Source organism: Emydura macquarii, unplaced genomic scaffold, assembly GCF_026122565.2.
Source record: "Emydura macquarii macquarii isolate MOO-44397 ecotype Brisbane River unplaced genomic scaffold, CSIRO-AGI_Emac_v2 contig_2680, whole genome shotgun sequence".
Taxonomy (NCBI): domain Eukaryota; kingdom Metazoa; phylum Chordata; order Testudines; family Chelidae; genus Emydura; species Emydura macquarii.
Genome location: NW_027132817.1, coordinates 4475595 through 4492383, shown reverse-complemented (window position 1 = coordinate 4492383; position 16789 = coordinate 4475595). Strand labels below are relative to the sequence as shown.

General features: G+C 40.1%; 1 protein-coding gene across 1 annotated transcript in view; it reads left to right on the top strand.

The window, feature by feature from the left end:
• Positions 1-547: 547 nt before the first annotated feature.
• The window catches only part of LGSN (lengsin, lens protein with glutamine synthetase domain), a 49998-nt gene continuing 33756 nt past the window's right edge, over positions 548-16789 (top strand). Inside the window, exons 1-2 of the mRNA XM_067565528.1 lie at positions 548-692; positions 7935-8024. Coding sequence (XP_067421629.1) covers positions 548-692; positions 7935-8024 — 235 coding nt within the window. The remainder of the gene's footprint in view (positions 693-7934; positions 8025-16789) is intronic.

The following is a 16789-nucleotide window of genomic DNA, read 5'->3' as shown; positions in this document are numbered from 1 at the left end:
GGCTGCAGGATAAGAAGCAAGGAGGCCAGAGAGCAGAAAGACACGTGAAAACTGTTTGTGATGTAGCAGATGATAGAGATGGAGGAAAGGGAGGCAGAGGTAAATGGGATAAGGGAGGTGATGAGGCAGGTGAATTGGAGGCAAAGCTCATTAATAGTTGAAGTAGTCTGAAAAAACCTGTGGGTCTATCATCACCCAACATCTGTTCATACCCTGCTCAGAAATTAATTCTGTCCCCAAATCAGTTGTCTTCCCACCTCCATCAATTCCACCTCCTGCCCCCATGAGTTCTGCCACTTCCAGCTCCTACATCAATTCTGCTCTCCCAGCTTCACCTCTGCTCCTCCTGCAGCTCCCAGGTTCTTCACCCCATCTGCCAGGACTGGGGAAGTTGAAGCAGGGTCCCTCTCCCTTTCCCAAGCTGGGAGCTACAGAGAGGGAGAGGGTGAAGGAGAGGAAGACACACTTTGTTGCTCACAGGAGGGAAGGAGGGGAAAGAGGAAGGAATCCAACCTACAATAATAGGCATAGGACCTACTCACTCAACATGATGCTTATCTGCAATACTAGACTCACAGTTATGAATGTTATGGCCAGGTTCACAGGATCATGCCATGGTACCTACATCTGGCTGATGTCTGGCATCTCCAGGTGCTTCATCAATGGGCAGTTCCTGGAGGGCTGGCTGCTAGGTAAGAAATCCTTTATCTCCCTCTTTCAAAATCAACCCAACAACTCCATTTTACTACATATTCAGACTATTCCAATACACTTCCCCTCCAAGTGGCTGTAATAAACCTAATAAATAATGACATGGTGGGACACTTCCCCCTAAAAGGAGACAGAGGACACTCCATCCAACTGGCTTTGATGCTAATTTTCTGCCCTCAGAACATGTCATGCTCATAAACCCACCAGAATGGTGAGAGGGAGCACCTTTGTCATCCTAAAAATGTGATGGAGGTGTCTCCATTTGTTAGGTGGCACACTACAATATAGCACTGAAAGTGTTAACAGGATATTCCTGGCATGAAAGATACCTCATAATATAGCAGTGTCACATGGAATACCTCCCTCTGAGAGGCTGGATATTAAAAAGGAGGTAGGTGATGAACCACCGAAGTGTCAGCCAAAAGGTTGTAGTCTAAGGAACAGTTGGAGCTGCCCAGGGCCTAGTAGGTCTAAGAACCTCATTTGGAGCCACTCAGGGCTTCAGACTTCTGCAGGAAGCACTCTGCATGAGGGTACCTGTTGGGGGAAAAATGTAAGTGAAACATACGTGTATGGCTAGAATTGCCTAAAGAAATGAGATTTATGGGTGATAGGGTTTAAAAAAAGTGCCCTTGAATTTTAGTGGGGAAGTGCATTTTGGGGATGGGGGAAAACACAGCTTATTTCCTTTTTGTTGTACAAGTGGGTAGGTCTGAGTCTATCTGTAATGTAGGGACATGACTTGGATGTAATGAGGGGGCATTTTCAGGCTGTGGTAGCGGATTGTTCATCTTCTAATTTGTATGCACGAGATGGAGGCAAGTTTAAGTTGTGGGGCTGGGTTATTAGGAGGACATGAGGAGGGAAAGGATGCAGCAGAAGGAGAGGATAAGGATAACAGAAACAGTAATGGCATCTCTATCTCTCTCATACTCCATCTCTTCATAGTGCTATGGCTATTGCTATGGTAAGGAGTGTACTGTCTGGGAGCTTCATAACAAAAGCTCTGAGGGAGAACAGCAGAGCTAACAGTCCCAAGCATGATCATGCTCTTGGTACAGAGACTGCACATATACATGTGCATGTCTGGGAAAAATCACGTGTTGACTGGTACTGGATAGTCATCAGTACCAATGCATCTACAATCAGAGCTACAGGCTAACTGTCCTGCTTCTCATGCAAAATAGAAGTGGCCTCTTTCACCCACACAGCTCGGCACAGCTCAGGCAGCTCACAGTACATGAATTATCAATGTGCCCCAGCAAAATTGTGAGCTCCTGTGCATATTGCCTTCTCTATTGTGTTATTTCATGCACCAGGGATTTGTTGGTTGACCAGATCATCCTCCATTGTCAAGGCAAAAGCTCACCCAATTGTCTTGCTAGGTGAGGTGGGATAGGTGGAGTGGATCTGGATTGTGTGGAGGCCTGTGGGAGTTGCTGTGAAATAAATGGGAATTAGATACCTGGGCACTTTTGAAAATCCCACCAGTCCCCTCTCTGGCTCTTTAGGCACATAAATAGCTTTAAAAATATGGCCCTAATCTCTGGTACAACAAAAGGATGCCAACTGCTCTGTTCTTGTGAACTGGCTGGACATTAAATTAGGAATGGGCAAACCACATAAGAACCTGTGTGTTGTAAGAACCTTCACCTTTTAGTTAGATCTACATTCTCACCAATTTTTTTTTTTTTTGAGGTTCTGAAGTATTTAGAGAACCTTTCCCCCTTTATTTTGCTTGCATTTGTACTTTTGAGTTCTGGCCATAAGTGAACATGAAAGTTCCAAAATACTGTTCTTCAGGCATTTCCAGCTGAGACCAAAAGCAGCAGTATCAGAAATCTGGCAAAGTCTTGCTAAGGATATTTTCAACTTAGTTTTGCAGGCTGAAGAAATGAAAATAGTCGGGACTAGAGGTGATCAGTCCATTTTCATTAAAATATGCTGTTTCAAAGCTGAAATGTTGCTTGGAGACGTGGTGGTTTCAACATTACATATATATATTCTCTCACTATAGCACTGGCTTGGGATGTGGGAGTGATGTGTTCCACTGTGGAGCAAAACAAAATTTAAAAAACTCAAAAGTTGCCATACTATGGAATTGTCATTCTCTGGTCAATTCTAATCTGTAAAAGTCTGAAGTTCTCCCATGGATAACTTAAATCTGTAAGAAGCCTGATAGGATGTTAAAAAAATAATTTAAATCTTAACTGAATTTTGGGCTTTAATTTCAGGGAACAGAAAGATATTCAGGGACCAGGGGTATAGAGTAGGTTTAACTGAAGGCCTCTGTTAGTTATTTCCAGAAGTATACTTATATTAATGTAGATTTCTGTTAAACTGAAAGCAAATCCTTTTGCTTGTCTAAAAGTTTTCCTTGTGACTGTTCATTACAAAATAAGTAGGTTTTGGAGTGCTTGTATTTCACATTCCATTTCAGGATGATCCCCTCTATACCCTTTCTTGATCTAAAGCATTAGCCTGTGAGGATGGTGCCACCTACTGTAAGTAAGGAACACCACAACATCTTCCATACAATTGCTGTCATTTAGTTGCCAGCCATCAAGTTTTGAAGTGGAAACCCTCTGTGTTTGGGAGTCCTTTCAGACCTCCCATCTGCCTGATTATCTGAAAAGCTGTCTCTCACTATGGAAAGTAGCATGCTGATTGAAAGGGCTTCTTCCTTTTGGAAGGCACCTATTCTATACAAGTCTCTTTTCATATTCAAATTCTGTGCTACTCCAGTAGAAAAAGGGATTTAAAATATAGTAAACACTTTGAGACAAAATTTCCTCTGGAGTAAATACATGAGATCTCATTGGCTTCAATGGGATTCACCTGTGAACTTCAGTTAATACAGTTGCAGGAGAGGCCGAAGAATTTAGTAGGTACAATGTCAACTCAGCAGTGAACACACTTGGGAAAACAACTCAGACAAAGACCTAAACAAGAGATGCTCTCTGATGTGCTACTCATTTGCTTTCTCAGTCTTTGTCTACTTTGAGGATTTGACTCAATCTCAACCATCATTGATTGGCCAATGGTGTATCTGCACCTGGGCAAGTTGCTATTTGCACCACAGGAACTTATCCCTGTTTGAAACCAGGATGAGTGGCAGTGGTACGTATTGTGGCCTATAGCTATTCACCTTATTTACATTAGTCCTTTGCACTGCAGCAGCTACATTGATGGCTGATACTGTGGCAAATTCCAAAGCTCGAATCTAGCTGCCCATGCTTAGAAAGGGGTTTTGAAGAGCTCTCTCCACTGAAGAAGGGACTTTAAAAGTGCAGTACCCACAAGGCAACAGTCATTACACAGCAAGCTGTTGATTTCTGAGTCATGTGTGAAGATGATGCGTGGTATTTAGATCAGGCGTGATGTGCAGAATATGGATCTTGCTCAGCTGAATGGAACAAGTCATCCTGGTGCTATTGGGAGTTCCTCAAGCCCCAGTGTGGCAGTTTTGGCAGCGCAGGGCACTTAGACTCAGTGATGCAATGCCTAACATTTAGGCACCTTGCCACCCAATGAAATCTGCAGCCCTCAGTTAGGTGCCCAGGCTCCCTAGTCAGTGCCCAGGGAGAGTAGATGCTTAATGGGATCCACAGAAGCCAGCAAGCTGAGCAGGGAACCACCTAAGCTAACCACTGGGAAATGGCAAAAAGAGGGACAAGGTTTAGGCCCCCACCTCTCAAAAGGAATTAGGTAGCTATCTCTGCTTGGAATTTGCAGCCAGGAACCCTCTCTTGAAGTGAAGTGTCTATGCCAAGACAGCCTCTCACAAAAAACAAGGAGATGCTAGGGCCCTTATATGCCTATGCTATTCACTCTGATGTGGGCGATCCGGGTTCAAATCCCCACTCTGCGTGATTTGGAGCAGGGACTTGAACCCAGCTCTCCCAACTTGCAGGTGAATGCCTTGACCACTGAGGTAAGGGATATTCAAAGGGGAGGGAGTCTTGTGACAGAGATGGCAAAGTTTCTGGAATAAACTGGACAAGCCTTATTGAATTAAGTTTATGTATCATTTTGGGCCAGAGATTGTATGTAATTCCCTGGGGAAGGGGACCCCTACCTTCCAGGAACTATAACCAGGGGGGGATGGTTAGGCAAATTTATTCAAGTTGTAACACCTCCAGAAATCTACCACCACCTGAAGATGCTCTAGGGTGATCAGATAGCAAGTGTGAAAAATTGGGACTGGGTAGGGGATAATAGGCACCTAGATAAGACAAGGCCCCAAATATTAGGACTGTCCCTATAAAATGGGGACATCTGGTCACCCAAAGAGGCTCACATATACTGGTTCAAACTGGATTATCTAAGGACCAACAGACTAAGAAAAGCTTTTTGATAAATAGTCTGAGTTTAAACTGACTCAGGACCTCCTTTCTGATCTAGCAAACAGACAAGACCTCTGGTCCAAAGGTGGCCCCAATCCTCTGGGAAGGGTTGGAAGGACTTTAGCCTAGTGAGACCCAATAAAACTAAGGGTGATTGTTCTGAGCTGGAGCTCTGATGGACACCCATCTGAGTTCTTGTTGGAGCTGGTGTGATCTCTGGTAGCTTATTAGCATGTGTGTAGATTTTCACTGTTTTAATATGGTTTCTCTGTAATGTTTACCTTCAGAATATATATGCTTGCTGAGAAAGAGTGGTATAGTAGCTTAACTGTGGGCAAACATACCGTTTACCATATCTGAGGAGAGACATGAAGCTGGCCTGACTTTTTGCTGGAGATGTCACTATATACGCAGGGAACTGTGCAGCTTTGGACTACCCTGGTCAGGAAGGAAGGGATGTGTGTCTCTGCCTAAGAGAGATGATGATTGGGGAGCCTATTGCCTTGAGTGTCTGAACTTGCTGAAACATGGAGGGTGAAATACAGGTACAGTTGCTTTGAATGGTGACAGGACTCGCTCAAATTTTCTGTTGAAGCTGTTCTACTTTGTATGAAATACTTACATATACATAGGGAGTGGGGGAGAAATATATAGAGAGAGAATGACTACAGTCTGGTGGTTAGGGTACTTACCAGGGAGGTCCCAGGGTCCAATCTGTACTCCAATTAATATTTAAGTATTTCATACAAGTGGAACAGCTTCAAGAGTAGAGCTTGAAAGAGAGACTTCCTCCTGTGTATTAATGCCATGGTGCTGACCTAGTTGGCTGGGTTTAAAATCCATTCACTAGTGAACATGTGAGCAGTCAACAGCTAGCAGCTAACAGCAGAGTTTCTGTGAGAATTTGCCTTGAGAGGAGAGTAGTGATTTGGTAATCTATTCTGTTCTCCTCCCCTCTTTACTCCCTTTCCTTTCTTTTTTTTTTCACTTTAGGAATAGGGGTTAGGAAGAGAAGACAATGATGGCTCTTGAGACAGTACTAGAAATGACCCAAGGAGGAGAGGACACAAAGAAGATGGCTGAATACAGAAGCTGCGGGATGAACATCATCCTTGAGTGGGTATCTGATGGAATCTACTTATTCATGAAATGTTGCTGAGAGAGCTCATGGCTGAGAAGATTCAATGATTAGAGATGTAGCTGGAGACAATGAAGGAATTCAGATGGGGATGTGAAGGTGCAGGAGGAGAGAGAGGAGGTGGAATGGAGAACTCAAGATTTGCAGAAAAATCAGGATGGTGTACAGGAGGCTGAGATAGAGAACATAAAACAGATTCGTACCCATACCATGAAGAGACAGTTCTATGTGATCAAGGACTCCATTCTCAGAAGAATCTATTGGCCTGTCACCAGACAAGATCCAGAGAACAGAAGAGTGTGCTGTCTGCCAGGGTCAAGGATTTGAGATGTGGATGTGAGGTTGAAAGGGATCCTGATGGGAGTGGGGAAAAATTCATTCATTATGCTGTATGTCAGGATGAATGGCACTGCTAGATTGCCATTGGAATGGAACAAGGAAGACTATGAGCAGCTGCTTAAAGGAGTGGAAACTTAGGCGATTTACAGCTGGATACTTCCAGTCCCTAGAGAAGGAGGGAGAAGGCATGACAAGATAATGAAGATCAACAGATGTCTCAAGGATTGGTGCTATGATGAAGGTTTTGGGATGATTGACCATTGGGAGGCATTACATAAAGAGACTGTCCTTGACTGGGGTATGGGATCAAGGCCGCCTTGATTGATAAGAAGGGTTTAGGAGAGAGAGGAATAAAGGTAAAGGTAAAGGTGGTAGGATAGTGTTGTACATCAACAAAGCAGTACATTGTAAAGAAATAAGAAGTGACAGTATGGACAAAACAGAATCTGTTTGGGTCAAAATCACCTTGTGGAAAGAGTGCAAAAGAGGTTCAATTGGATAGTATTAGGGGTCTGCTATAGACCCTCAGGGTCAGACTTTGATATGGATAGTGATCTCTTTAGTGTTAGAAGAGAGATAAATACTTCTTGGAATTGTGTATCATGGGAGACTAACCTCCTGGATATAGGTTGGAGAATATGTGCTACTAACACTGGTAGGGCCCAGTTATTCCTGGATGAGATAGATGACAATTTTCTTCATCAAATTGTCACTGAACCAATAAGAGATAATTCAGTGTTAGACTTGGCTTTGGTAAGTAGTGAGGATAACATAAAGGAGCTGGTAATAGGAAATAACCTTGTATCAAGTGATCACAATTTGATTCAGTTCAAATTAAATGGAAAGATAATCAAAACCAGGTCATCAACTATGATTTTTTATTTTAAAATGACAGAGTTTGGGAAATGAAGGAAATTAGCTTAAGAAGTCAACTGGACTGAAGAGCTCAAGAACTTACATATGGGGACTTGGCATTTCTTTAAATCAGCTATATAAAAACTATCTGCATCCTAAGATCAAAGGAAGGGAAGCAAAGGGAAAAAACTTGTAGGGAAAGGTCCCTGACCCAATAACTACTTCAAAAATCAATAACTACCTCAAAAAGGTTATTAGGAGACTGCAGAAAGCCTATAGGGAATGGAAAAAGGGTTTGATCAGCAAAGAAAGCTACATTGTGGAAGTTATAAAATATAGGAAAAAAGTGAGAACAGCTAAAAGACAAGCTGAATTTCTCTTGCCAAGGAAATTAAAATAAATAATGAGAGTTTTTTTTATCTATATAAATACGAAGAGAATAAGGAAGGATGAGGTTGGGACACTATGCAGTGGGGATAGGATGGAGATGAAGATAATCTAGGTGTGGCCCAAAAACTAAATGAATACTTTTTCTCTGTTTTCAGTAAGGATAATGAAGTGGAAGGCAGTGCAGGTGGTGGAAATGAGTCTAGAAATGGGCGTTACCACATCTGAGGTGGAAGAAAAACTTAAAGGTAAAATAGGTGAAATAAATAAATAAAGGTAAACTAGGCAGGTTTGAATACCTAGTTTGAGGAGCCCACCGGAGCTTTGGCACCAACCTGCTTGCTGGAGTCAGGACTTAGGTGGCTTTGAACATGCCCACTGGCAGAAATGTAGGCACCTGGGGATTTTCCTGGTAGACATACAGGTACTTAGGTAATTTAGGTGCCTTCAGAGACAGGCAGCAGGGATTTTGAGGATCTAAATTTGGATTTAGGTGCCAAAAGTGACAATTAGGTGCCTTTGTAGATCTAGGCTATATTACAAACAGTTTATTAATTTTGCAGGTGCTGAGCAGCTCCCAGGATTTGGTCTGAGGTTGGCAGAATGCCGAAGGTAACCTCTTAAAGCTCAAAAAATAAAAGACATCCCTATTTTATCAACAGAGGACAGTATTGTACATTCTCCCAAACACTGCCGCATCAAGCACTAATCAGGGACAGCAATCCTCATAGGATATCGGTTTTAGCTAGTTCAGTACTCTACCATTTAGGGAACTTTGAAATAGGTATCTAAAGGATCGGCATACCAAGATAAAGATGGCATAATATGCTGCTAAAATCCCAGATTGGGGGGAGAGGGGGATGAATATGAAGGAAGGGATAAAACTAATGACCACGGTTTAAGATTGAAATTGGCCAGTGAATTGCATCATCCTTTCACAGAATCTCTGGGTTACAGCCCACGAAAGCTTATACCTGCAGAAATTAAATTTGTTAGTCTTTAAAGTGCTACAGGACTCTTGTTGTTTTTGCTGTATACAGACTAACACAGCTACCCCTCTGAATCTCTCACTCTCGCTTCCCTAAGACTCAGGTGTGATGTTTCATAGAGTTGTATATGATTTTAGTCACACAACTTCCAGTAAAGCCACTGGAAAGACTGCAGCTAATTCCCTGAACTCATCCTCAAAAACTTTAAGGCTACTGTTTATCCCTGTACCTAAGAACAAAAGCACTTTTAACTGTCCCAGGAACAAACATTGCCTCACATGATCAAAATCTATATTTTATGAATGAAATTATATTAATTAACGTAGTGCATTAGTATAAGCCTAAAAGATTTATATTCCTTGGGTCAAGAACCCCTTTATAGAAATATGATGAGGGATATATAGGAATATTATTCAGACCACTAGAGGACAGGATTTACAGGAGCCAAAAAATCCAATCATTATGCATCTGGCAGATGAGGGGTGCAATAGCAGCTATATCTATAAGACATTGGATGAAAGAGATTTTGAGACAGCCATGACCCTTATATTTTATCATTCACTGGCCTGCTACTATGCCTCGTAAGTAGACAAAAGCTATACTTTTAGATCACATAGAAGGTATTAGCATTTTTATTGGAAAAAAACTAGCCAGCTGGACTAGAGGTTTATATATTGCTTAGAATACAGAAATCACTCCCTAATTAGTGGAATTAGCGGGCTTTGATGGAAAAGGGACAGCTATGGGATCAGCCTATAGAACGCTGCAGAAGAATTTCACCACACATGGTGTTATGGAATATACCCTACTATTGTCGATCTTCTAACAGATTGCTCAATTTGTGGGGAGGTTGGGACAGAACTCTCCACTGGCTGAGACCTTTCTATTCATACAGCTGACTACCCAAGAGGTCCCCAGTCCAGCAAGGTGCTGTGTGCCCTCATCCCTGTCTTATTAAAGCCAACAATTTGATGTCATAGAGAGTGAAGGTGCTGAACACGCTCATAAGAATGGTTATTCCACCTTCCATTTTAACCACAAAGCCAATCCTGCTCTTATCAGAGTCAAGAACATAGCACCATTAATAATAATAGGAGCAAGGCTGGTTCTAAACAGTAAAAATAAATGGCAAAGTAATTTCACATGTAGTTCATCTTTGTTGTAGTTGTATACCATTTTTACTCACTAATTAACAGTGTGAAATACTGGCATTCCTCATGACAGCTTTCAGGAACTACTTTAAAAAGAAGAATCTCCTTTGTTGTATACTGAAGTAGTGCCAACCACATGCATTTAAAAATTATGTGTCAAGCCCTAAAATAGCACGAGGCTGAATTAAAAATCACAATTAAAAAAAATAATAATAATCAATTTTGGGTTCTTTATATTTTCCTTCTTGAAGCCTTTAGGGTGTATTTGCTTCCTGTTTTCAAGCTTTTCTCACAGTTATGGGGGGGTTAGAAACATACTTTATTATTATTTTTACAATGGAAGCTGAGATTCTCACATTATCACTTGCCTCAAGGAGATAGGGCTTTAAGGGGGAAAAAAAAGCTACCTAAATACTCATGATAACATTATGAGAATTGTCTACAATGGGTTACATTATATTGTTCCCCACATGTAACTGTGGAAAACATCTAATTTACTTATTACTGATTTTTTGGTAATCTTCAAGATTTGGAGCATTTTAAATTTTCAGATATTTTTAAAACTATTTTAAGTGCCATATTCCGGTCTCACTTACCTTAGTGAAAAGCTGAGACCAGAATTTGGCCCTAAATCTTTATGATCAGGTTGCTTCTCTCTCCTCAAATTAGGAAAGCATTCACTGTCCAAATGGCCAAGTTAAACAAAACACAATTAGATCAACATTCTTCGTCCCCTTACTCTTTTCAGATGTAGCTTTATAGACACTAGAAGAGAAGTCAGCTGGTGTTTCTCAACTTCTTTGATACCAGGGACCGGCTTCCTATACTGTGTCAGGGAGATCTCAAGCTTCCTATACTGTGTGCTATTTGTGTAATTTTACTTGACAATTCAAATGGCCAACCTGTAGGATCTGGGATATGGTTATGTACATGCTCCCAGTTATTGGTTTCATTGGGTTTCATGAGCATGATTGAGATCAGCATATGTATCATTTAGACTGAAATAATTAGTAGAGAGTTTCTCTTCACCCACTTATGCCAGTGGAATTCAAAACGTACTTGTGACTATTTGCAAGGTAGTGCAATTAAATAAGAGGTGGAAATACCCCACCCCCCCAATCACAAAACAACATTAAAATTATTCAAGAGGGATAGCTGGCTCATACACACATACAAACCACCCCCTTGGTCAAAAATTGAACCCAATTATAATATCTTGCAACAGTTCTAGAATAATTTTGGTTGAAACTTGGGACTTCTGCTGCTTTAACCATCTGGTCATTACAAACACCATCTCAACCCAGCATCCTAGACTTTTATATACATAGAGGTCACCTGATGGTGTGACAAAGAACCAAATTGACTATATGCTGGAGATTCTTTGTCCATTCGATGTTCATTTTCTCAAATACAGGCTTCAGATCAGACCATCACCTGCTAGCCTCAAAGATAAAATTTTAAAATTTAAATAGATAAGACTTTCAGCAGGTCCACTGCATCTGGACTTGCCCAGAATCAATGAGAATTACATGACTTCTGTTTAGAATAGGTTTGTGGTACTATCAGAGGTAGAAGAAGAGAACAGAATGAACTAACTTTGGAATAAGATTAAAACTATCATACTTGAAGCCACCAAAGTATACTTTGTTGAAAAGTCAGTGACAGACCATGCCCGGTTAATGGAGAAGATGCTTGAACTGGCCAAAAATAAAATAAAATAAAGTCTAAAAAAGGCAGAGTGAAAGAGCGTTGCTTGGAGACTGAAGAACATAGGAGAAAATACAGGGAATTGAGCAGACACATTCAAAGGCAGGCTATATGCAAAATGCAAGGAATTTGAGAATTCTAAAGAGGAATAATACAAAAGGTATATTCATAGTGGTCAGACTTCTTATTAAAAAGTTTTCCCTGTGACCATGCATAATAAAAGATCATGATGGCAGAATCCTCACTAAAGGTGATGATATCAAATTCAGGTGGAGAAACTACTGTGCCAATCTGCATGCTTCATCAGTGCTACTTACAATACAGGAAGACTGAAAGAAAAGTAAAGAGTCAGAGCCATCAATTCGGTGAGAGGAAGTAGTGTGTGCTATTATGAAAATGAAACCTGGGAAAACACCAGGGGTAGATAACGCACCAGCAGATTTGCTAAAAGCAAGTGGTGACCATGTTATTGATCTCATGTGGAAAATTTGCAATGATATATGGATGACTAGAAATTAGTTGGATGAAAGCAATCTTTCATCCTTACCAAAGAAATTGTGCCGTAACTATTGTACCACATGTCTGTTATCACATGCAAGTAAAGTGCTACTTTATATAATTCAGAATCACATGAAATTAATATTGGAAGCAGAACTATAGCCCCAACGAGCTGGCTTCAGAGAGGAATGAGGCACACATGATCAGATAGCGAATATCTGTCATATCATTGAAAAATGCAGGACTATAATCACCCACTGATTATGCGTTTCATTGATTACTGCAAAGCATTTGATGCCATCCAACTTGACCATCTTTTGAGGATACTGGCAGACATGAGGATTCCCGAGCATCTCACTGAAGTCAAGCAAGACTTTACTGTCAATAATAGACCATTGTGTGAAGAGCAGTGGGTGGCAGAGTGGTTTTCCATGTGTCAGGGTGAGACAAAGGCACATTTTGTCCCCAAGTCTTGTCAACATATGTGTACACAGAATTTACAATGAGACAAGTCATGGAAGGTTTTGAATAAAGTGGAAGGAGTTGGGATTTTCATTCATGGACACCTTTAATCTGACCTCAGATAGGCTGATGATTCAATGCTCTTTGCTGCAACCATCAATGCAGTACAATGAATGTTGGAGTCTGTAAAAGCAGTTAAGAATACGGATTATTTTTTAATGTGGCAAGAACAAAAATGCATGGACATTTACACGATCATTAACAACAGATGCAAGTGGACATCACAATCAATGGTAAAACTGTAGGTGCAAAAGATGAATTTCATTATGTGGGATCATGCATATCTAACCAACGAGGCTGCTTGAAAGAAATTGGAAGACTAGGGATAGCTCACCCAGTCATTGACTTCCTTATGAAAATGTGGAAGAAACATGGCTCTCTATTGGTGAAAAACTTAATTTTTTCCATAGCAACTTCTGTATGTGAATCCTGATAAACTAACACTATGGACAAGAGAACAATTGAAGCCTTTGAGATATGGTGTTGGTGAAGATTCTTCTGTATCTCTGGGATGGAAAAGAAGACAAGTGTGTATGTTAGAAATATTATTGGAAAGAAGCAAACTCTGTTGTCACAAATCAACAGATACAAATTATGTATTTGAGTCACATTAGTCATAGAGATGGAAATAACTGCAAAAGTTATAATGGAAGGAATGGTGGTGGGTGATGGAAGTAGGGGATGACTAATGAGATGGATAGATGGTGTGCAGCAGATCACTTGGAGGTCGGCTACTGAGTGTGCAAAGTTAATGATGGACTTAGAAGGGTTCTTAAAATTTTGTTATGATGTCATTCAGACATGAATAATTCAGTATTCAGAAATGAATAATTGGACTTTACATTACATAGTGAGTCTTTTGACTTAATCTAGATCCAACCGTAGGAAAAAAAACCCTTTGTACTCTTTACCAATAATTTTTAACTAGATCTGAATGAATAATTCACAGTACTAATTTATTTGATGAATCTAGCCTCTTCTTCCATCTATCAGTCATTGGTCAGGAATGGAGGTTGAGGATGGCAATGCCAAAGGATAGATATTTTTAGTCTTCATTTTTTTCTGCTACAGATCATAATTTATTTAAATTTACTGGATGACTATAAGAGTTTTTCTTGTTTTATTTTTGTTTTGTTTTGTAGAGTAGGATTTGTTTTAGAGGCAGCAGTTGGCAGATCCACACAACATTTGCAATATTTAAGCACCAGCAGCTACTGGCGCCTGATCTACCTTAGTACTCCTATTAGCAGAGCCACTGCAGTGGTATTAGCACTCTAGCTCTGAATCTCTAATGTTAGTTTAATATGAATGAAGTGGTATCAAGTGGCATCCTTATTTAATTTAGGAAATCTTGGTTTTCATGTTGTGTGAACCGGGTAAGATGGGAAGCTGGCTCTTAACAGGACTCTCAAATGGATAGGGGCTCGGCAAATAGGGTTCAGAGAAGAACCATGAGAATGATTAAAGGATTAGAAAACATTCCTTATAGTGACAGAGTTCAATCTATTTAATTTATAAAAAGAAGGTTAAGGATGGTCTTGATTTCAGGCTGTCACATAGGGAACAAATACGTAACAAGGAGCTCTTCAATCTAGCAGAGAAAAGTATAACATGATCCAATGGCTGGAAATTGAAGCTAGACAAATTCAGACTAGGAATAAGGTGTACAATTTTATTGGTGAGAATAATTAACCTTTGGAACAATTTACCTAGGTCCTGGTGGATTTTCCAACATTAACCATTTTAAAATAAAAATTGGATGTTTTTCTAAAGGATCTGCTCTAGGAATTATTTTGGGGGACGTTCTATGGCCTGTTTTATTCAGGAAATCAGACTAGATGATCACAATGGTCCCTCCTGGCCTTGGAATCTATTAAATGTTCAGAAAATGTTGACATTTTCAGGGAAATGTCAAATTATCCATTGTTCCTGTGCACATCTGAGTGAGATGGGGTTTTTTTTTGTTTGTTTTTTTGCTTTTGTTTTTTTGTGTTGCTTTTCCTTTATTTACTATCTTGTCTGTTGGTCTTTTGTTTGTTAAAATTGTTTTGCTTTACTTAATAGACAAAAGCCATTATATGGTCTATTGCTGATTACTGTAATTTGGCTCCTTGAGTAATTCTGTGCTGTGTAATCTCAGTGGTTGTCTTTCTGTAACTTACGTAAACTCTGATAATATATAAAATATAATAACAATAATAATAATAGTATGGCAAATAAGCAATTTTCTTCCTTGAAGAACTAAAAATGGATAAAATTAAGGTTCCAAATATGTATTTACAAACAAATCCTATTCCCTATGCCCAGGCTGAACACATGGCATAGGCATGGAGTACTTTGCAGAGGCTGGATGGAAGGAATCCTCCCCTCAGGCCATGAAGTGACAGTGGGTCTACACATTTGCCTTCTGCACAGTTGTATTCCTAGGATTGGCTGATGGATTTTCAGAGATAATATTCCATGTGCTTTGCCCTTCTCAGAGGCTCTGCAAAGCATAAGCATACAAAGGATGTGAATCCCCTTTGTGGCCTAAAAACTCCTGGTTTTCTTCCCAACTCCACAACTTGTGCAGTGGAATCATGCTGAGGGCCTTTTCTCTCCAGAAAAGGGATAGGTTTTGCCCTTTAAATCTAAATTAACCACAGGTATCATATGCCAGTCAGATGAAAAATATAGTACGCACCAGTTTTCCAAAGGTCTTGGAGGATATGTGAAACCTTTTAATAAACCCATTTCAGATTAACCTGAGAGTTCAGCCCTTTCAGAGTCTAGTGACTGGCCCCACCACTTCTCAACTGTCTCAGCTCCAAGTCCGTTACCCCAGAGTGCAAGGACGGTTCCTGATATTCTCTCTACACACTCAGACTTGTCCTCTTCGGGGTGTGCAACATGGCTGGCAGGCTAATGGCTCCCTTTCCCTCACTTAGACTCAGGGAGCATATGCAGCGACAGTAGGACTGCCTGCTGGGAGGCTGAACTAAGTGGAGAAGGGACTGTTTGTGCTCTGGCCACCAAGACACCTATTCAAGAACAGTTTGTCTCTTAGATTTAAAAGGATACTTGCCATAGATTTGTCCATTATCAGATAAACATTAATAAGTGGGTCTTTTCTAGTTATCAGCTATCTAGAATCTCTTCAGAAACACCCAATGTAAAAATAGTCATTCAAAAAGGGACTGGTCTTCCAGATAAAAAGGGACAATTTAAAAAGTTTGAACGAATGAACTGAAAGGAAAGTATATTTGACTCAACAACATGAAAGACCTGCTAGAGATAAGGGAATAATGTGAGTATATGATGTGGGACAGAATATATTTTAAGAGTAAATAATTTTGCAAAATAAGGGAGATGGGAATTAGGTTGGAATAGAGTAAAAACACCAAAAGGATCTAACTAGTTAGACTAATAAAGCTAGGGCCCAATTTTAATTAGAGGGACTATAAAGGTTTAAAGAAAACATAATCACCCAATACACATAACGTGAGCATTCTGAATGTTCAGTGTGGAATTCCTCCTCATGTATTAATAGTTGAAAATTGTTCCAGAGGTTATCTGAAAGATAATTTCCTGTTAGCCTTGCATTAAGTTTCCAGATTTAACCTAAGAAAGACGCTAATGTTACCCACATTAATGATTTCTATAGGGGTGATGCACAATTCAGGAAAATACGTACTTTTTTGGTAGAGTTCTTAGTTGTTATAAATTTACAAAGATAAATTAAGTAGTGGCACTCATTAATTTTTCTATATTAAATATACATATTTTCTGGACAGGTAGTTACAAAATACAGACCAGGAAAGTGACTGTGATCAATACACTAAAATTACCTTCAGAATGTATGGTAGGGTTCCCAAATTTTCCTGGTGTTAGTTTCCTGATGGTTCCCATGATAAGGTACCCATGATAGGGTACCTTGGAACTGTCACTGATCCCTAAGAAAACACACCAATACCAGTCAGGCTGAGGTATTTGCAGCACTACAACCATAGGCCAGTCTGTACCTATTTTGTCTGAAAAATAGATGGCACCTATTGTGTAACCATGGAACACCCCTCTTCACCCTGGTACTGCATTATAATATCAGCATTGAATGTAAGCTTAAGGTTAGTCTAGAGGTGAGGATACTAGTATCCTAAACAAAATGAC